The 6629-nt window shown below is 34.2% G+C and overlaps 1 protein-coding gene across 1 annotated transcript; it reads right to left on the reverse strand.

Moving 5' to 3' along the window:
* Positions 1-1126, reverse strand: LOC113754058 (acidic endochitinase-like). Its single transcript, XM_027298377.1, has one exon. It carries the CDS (start codon positions 1007-1009, stop codon positions 137-139), a length of 873 nt encoding a protein of 290 aa, XP_027154178.1. The 5' UTR covers positions 1010-1126; the 3' UTR covers positions 1-136.
* Between the last annotated feature and the right edge of the window lie 5503 nt (positions 1127-6629).

Genomic DNA, 6629 nt, shown 5'->3' on the forward strand with positions numbered 1-6629 from the left:
CGACAATTTTATTTAATTTGGGCATGGATGACCAGCCCATTGTTTATTTATTTATCATTTTCGTCTCCGGGATTAACAACCAGGAGTACATTTGATTTCATCCCTCCTTCGGTAGATAGCGATCGAGAGGAACTGATCAGACAGCACCAGCATAGGACCGTAGCATGGACTTGAAAGTTGCCTCGTGATGAAGGTAGGGGAAGACCATGATGCCTCCATAAACAGAAGAGTTCTTCAGATAGGGAAGAACGTCATCAACTAGCACATTAGGTGGGATGTAACCGCCCTCAGGTGCGATATCCTTGGATATAGGTATTCCCAGGAACAATAGATTAACGCCTCTATAATTAGACCACCTGTCCCAACTCCGGAAGAGGAGACTGGTATCCTTTGGAGGCCTAATCTGACAAGATGGGTTGTCGAAAAATTCCACCCGCACCTGATCAACGAGTCCAGTTTTGATAGTTGCGTCAAGAGCAGGGTCAGGAATAGGACATTCCGCCGCTACAGCTAAGATCACATTTGGGTATCCCTTAAGTGCCCGAGCAAGATCATCCAAGTAATTCGTGTTTCCGCTGTGGATGTGAAGCTCTACACCATCTAAAACAGCTTTGCCGAATGGACGGTCGCTTGACTGACCGCCTAAGTAAGTGTTCCAGATATAGGCTGCCACTTCTTCTGCATCTTCGACGGAAGAAAGACTCGGAGGTCCTGCGAGAGAAATAAAGACTTTGGTTTGATGTTTCTGGCAAGATTCTATGTCTGCTGCGCTCGGCCGAGGATGAATTATGCTCAATTGAGGCACCTGGCCACTGCCGAAATCTTCCAGAAAGGCAATATTAACGTCGGTGGCGAATTCTTGCCTGCAGAACTCACTCACACTTTTTGGTTCTGTATGGCCTCGGCCCCAGTATCGGACAATTCCGGCAGCTTCGGAGGACCCAATCAGAGAAGCAATCAACAACAGGAATGTCATTGCTGAGAACAGTGGTTGCAAAGAGGCAGCCATTTTCTTTTCTTTCTTTTCAGTGATTTTTGCAGCTTTGCTTTGGTGAGTTCACTTGCACAATGACTGACCATTTTATAGATGAGTTTATCTCAAGTGGATGTTCAGCATCTAGAAAATCCAAACATCCGTACATGAAAACGTGAATCGCATGGTATTATTTTTCTGTTTTTAATTTTGCGGGAGACTACCGTTGTACTCGCCTAACCTCATCCGCAACAGGATGAAGAAAGTTTTTTTTTTTTGGACGTTACATGGCAGCTATGGGGAAAGGGGAACGGGTCTAAAGCCAATTCCCAGTTGGTTGTAGTTAAAGGGATCTTCCTCTAACCTGCCGTCACATCCTTTCCAGAAGCCAAGACAGCAGAAACTATGTCCACAGCCGAGATATGTCTCTGCTGAAACATAGCCAAATTCCCTGCTGTCCATAGCTAGTATACCACAACATTATTGAAAGCCAATCCCCTGACCTGGCCAACAAATGAGTTTTGAGTGGCAGTCCAGGTGCAAATGCAACCGCGTTGTGATACAACACGGAGAAAAAGGTTTAATGGTTAAGGCCGAGATTTTAATAATTAGAGATGTTTTAGGCTCAAAACCCTCTTTGCTTCTTAAATTCCACCCTTCAATCCTACGTTATTGAAGGCTCAAAACATATTGAGCCTTCAACTACTCATCCTATTTTTCTAGAATTTTTATTATTTTTTCAAAAATTGATTCATGCCTTCCGTTTGGATTCACCATAATGTCATGCAATGCTTTGTTGCTTTTAATTCCTTAATTTTAACGTAGCGCCAAACATGGCATATAATAGTCACTCTCAAAATAAATGCAATTAATTAATCATACCAAACATAACGTTTGGATTAGGTATTGTAGCATACCTTAGTTTTATTCTGTTCCCTGTTTTACTTAGTTTCAAACATGCCCTACAATGTTCAATAATGCAATTAAATAGACATACCAAAAATATCTATACATATTTGAAACTTAAAATAATTATGTCCATAATAATCAATATAAAAAATTGACTAAAATACAATCTTTTACTAACATAAACTTATAATTTAAGTTCTTGTCCTCCAAAGAAATAACAATATTCCAAATCATATAAGTTGAACAGCTTAGCAAATTAGCAAAATTGACTAACAAACACAACACAGAATTACAAAATATTCAACATTTTTGTATTCTTTTTCTAACTAAAATTTACAAATCATACCCCAAAAACAAAAAAAGAACTAATCTAAGTTCCTATCCTCCAAAGATATAACACGATTCCAAATCATATAGTTGAACAATTTAGCGAATTAGCAAAATTGACTAAAAAAAATACAAAAAGAGAACAACAAAAATTTCAATATTTTTTGTGTTGCTTTCCTAACAAAAATTTACAAATCATACCCAAAACAAAAAAATATGAAATATAGTTACCAGATACTTCAATTTTTAGAATCATCATGCACAAAAAATAAAAAAATAGCTCTAAATTTCGGCCCAGACCTAGATTTAAAAGTGGACCTGAATTATATATAATCAGACGTTATTCTTGCTATTAGAATTGTTAGATTTTGTTAGAGAATAAAAAAGAAATATAATATTTTTACCTATTCTTTTGTTGAGCAATTAGAATCAAAATTATGTCCTAGTTATGACTAAAGAAATGGAGAAGGATATTTTGCAACTACTTAAAGTTCTTATTTAAACTAAAGACATATTGAAACTACAAAAATTAGTTTAGAAAGGATAATTTGAAAATAATGCACAAAATTTGGCTCCATAGATGCAGCACCTACAGAAGGGAACTACGAAAATTAGTTTAGAAAGGATAATATGAAAATAATGCACAAAATTTGGCTCCATAGATGCAGCATCTACAGAAGGGACGATTTGCATTCAGGGGTTGCGGAGATATGGAAAAGTAGCGCGGAATGGGGTTGTTGCAAGGTAGAGCATGAGGACAAGGGAAGAAGGAAGTAGGAAGGTGATGAGGCAGGGGTTGTCGGAAAAGTTAAAGGAAGCTAAGGCTTGTTCGGACAGTAATTTTGAAAAATTAGTACGTTTTTCGTGAATACATTTTCTTACCATCTTTTTATTTAACATATATCAAATCGTTACAATAATTTTTCTATAAAAAATCTTGAAAAACAAAATTAAAAAAAAGGATGTTTGTTATTAGTTGTTTGGATGGGAGTGTTTTTCAAAAACTAGTTTTTCAAATACAATAAAAATTTTTAAAAACTACTTTAAAAGTAATCTAAAAATTAGTTTAAATTTTTAAAAATTTTTAAAAATTTTTCCAAAATATATTCTAGAAACTCTTCTACTCTTAAGTATCCCAAAATATTTTCTAAATATATCCCAAAATATGCTCTAAAAATTCTGCTACAGTAAAATTTTTCAAAAATACCCCCAAAAACAGTTAATCCAAACAGTTTACATTCACAAATGTTACACAAAGTGTGGATCCATTTTGATGGGTTACTTTTAGAATGGTTTTAGAAAAGTTTCACAATGGGAATATTCTTTTAAAATCTTTATGTGCAGTATTTTTGGGTCCTTTGAAAATTTTTGGTATGTTTTCATTGTGGGCATTGAATATATTTAAAAATGGTTGGTAAACAATAAAATGAGTCTCGGCAATAGCAAAAGATAGTGATAAGAGTATATTTTACGTATTTTTAGTGTGCTTTATTGGTTAGTTATGGTGTGTTTTATTTAATTTTATAAATAATTAACTAAGATTCTAGTGAAAATATGCATTTTGTGGTTTAAAGTATGAAAATTGCATTTCTATGGATTTTTATGATAAAAATTTCATATTTTACAGGTTTATTGATTCAATCATCAAATGGAGTGCATTGAGAATATAATTTGATGATTGATGATGGATTAAAATGATAAAAATAGAATATGAGTGTGAAAGAAGAAATGCAATTAAAGTCAAAAGGAAGCAAGATGTTCAGCTAAGAGACAGATCTACATTTGGTATGAAGACATCAAAGTCTAATTCGGCTGTTTTCCTGGTCAAAATGTCGAAATACAGAAGTAAAAGTCTGCTGCAGAGAGCTGAAAATGCGGAATTGACCAGTCAGTGGTATTTTTTATCATATCTTAGTCCTCAGAACTCCAAATTGGATGATTCTTGATGCATTGGAAAGCTATTTCAAAGGACTACAACTTATATGTTCTGAACAAGAGCCAATTCAGCCGCCATCATAGAGAAAATAGCAGTTGAAGTATCCAGATTCTGGTCAGAAATAGCTGCTCTCCACTGGTACAACCTGTTTTCTCCTTCAATAATTCACAGCTATGGATGAACGTATGACAACCAATTAGCAGCTGTAAAAAGGATGTTTCAAGCCTCATTTCCTGACTGCATTCATTTATATATAGCCATGGACTTGCAAGATTCAATATAACTTGGGAAGGCTAGAGAAACTCCACAAAAATGTAGTTTTCAATAGTTTTTCTTAGTTCTTTAGCATAGAGCAGTTAGTGTAGTTTATTCATCTTGTATTTGTAATTAGATTTGGATGAAGATTGAGGAGCAAAGATGAAGAGGTTGATCTCATGTGACAAGGGTGATATCTCTTCTACTACTTTCTCTCTTGTATTGGATTTCATGTTTAATTATAATACAAGTTGGCTTTGTGTTTTTATTATGTTTAGTTAAAGTTTATGCCTAAAGTATGGATGAACTTTCTACATCTTGTTTATGATCTTTACTTGGTTATTTGATGATATTATTTTGAGCAAGTTATTTATCATTTTTGCTTTTCTAATCATGATTAATCGACCATTAATTGTGATTATCTAAAGGTGTTAAATTTGCAATGAGAATTGGAATTTAACACTAGTTCAAGGAAGTGATAAACCTAGAGAGTACACTCACGAGAGTAGAGGTGCACTTATGTGGCTTAAGTGACTTGTTCATGTAATTTCATAGAAGAAATGAGCTTATAGTTAATATCATAACCACGAGAGTAGGTATGCCTTAGTTACAAGTATAGTTGATTCACTACGAGAGTAGGTTTCACATACAAAGGGAAATTACGCCATAACTAGCCAAGATAATAACAATCACTTATCCGGTATTCTCATTTGCAAGAGTAGTAAGAATTCCATATCTCTAAAAGTTTTCTAGTGTTATTTTCATTAATTTTATATTTAAGGTAGTCTAGATAATAAAGGAGTTCGAAAAACACCTGTAATTGCAATCTTCCCTGTGGGATCGACCCTTAATACCCTATACTCGCTCACGATTCGTATACTTGCGATAAATCGCGTGTGGGGTATTTAGGAATTATAAATGTAAAACTTGATTGTGGATGAACTAAATGTTATATGTATACCTCGCGCACGTCAAGTTTTTGGCGCCGCTGCCGGGGAAGATTTGTCAATATCGGTGCTAGGAGCAACTTTATTAATTTAGACATTTTTACTTGTTTTTCTTGTGTTTGTTGTGTCTATTGTCTAAATTTTTGCTTTTAGTGTCTTTGTGAGTTTTTGTGTTTTTTTTTTATTATTTTTTTATGTTAGAGTTATCTATTCTTCTTGACTAAACTTGTTTTTGAGTTATTTTAAAGACATGTTTAGGGGATCAAGGAGAGTAGAAAATATGGGGAGACAATGCATGGGAAGTGGAAGATCGGTAATGGATGGTTGCCAAGTACTAAACTCCTTCAATAGAGGTAACCAAGAAATTACCGAAGGTATGTCTTTCGAAAATAGTTTAAAGTGTTTAAAGGCTAAATTTGATGTTATAATGTTAAAAGTGCAAATGGATACCATGATGCATGAGATTGAGGAAAAGAGGAATGTTAATGCTTTTAATTCTAATCAAATGATATGTGACTTGTGTGGAGGTTATCATGCTATTCATACATGTAGACAAGCACAAAATGTGGATTATTATGATGAATTTGGGCATTGCAATCCTTAACTTGATCAATATGGTACTAATTGGGACAATTCTTGTGCTTATGGTTGGGATAATCAATATGCTAATAGTGCTTCTTTTTGTTTATATGATTACCAATCCGAATATGTCCACTATGAATCAAAATCATCTTAGGAATTGGCAATAGAAAAGTTAGCTAATTCACCTCTACCTTGGGAATTAGAAAGTGAACCATTAGCAAATGATTCTAATGCATCTTGGAAGCTAGCTGTAGAAAATTCTTCTAAACAATTTGATTTAGTCATAGAAAAGCTAGCTAATGTGATTTCCGATCGTTTTGATAGGATTGAGGAAAGATTAGATGAATTAACCTCTCACTTTTGTAGAATACAAGAACAATTACATGTATTGTGTGAAATTATTTTTTCTAATAATATGCAAAATGACCCTATTATGAATGGTGGGAATGTTGTAAGTGAAAATGAATTATATTTTGATCAAAATGATGAATCCAATTTGTGTTTCGATGAGGAAATGTCCATTTCACAAGATAGTACCTTTGGAGCTAACATTGAACCTCAAGAGGTAAGCCTTAACGACTCATTTTTCACCCCTCTTGAGGAATGTGTTGATTGTATAGGTTCTAAAGGTATTATAGCCCAAGAAAGCTATGTAGATGTTTCTTTGGTGAGTACTCAAGTGGTGCATGTTCAAGGTAAT

The sequence above is a fragment of the Coffea eugenioides genome, chromosome 11 (assembly GCF_003713205.1).
Source record: "Coffea eugenioides isolate CCC68of chromosome 11, Ceug_1.0, whole genome shotgun sequence".
In the NCBI taxonomy this organism is placed as follows: domain Eukaryota; kingdom Viridiplantae; phylum Streptophyta; class Magnoliopsida; order Gentianales; family Rubiaceae; genus Coffea; species Coffea eugenioides.

Excerpts from the sequence above, each read along its gene's own strand:
- LOC113754058 (XM_027298377.1), bottom strand. The coding sequence starts at position 1,009 with ATGGCTGCCTCTTTGCAACCACTGTTCTCAGCAATGACATTCCTGTTG.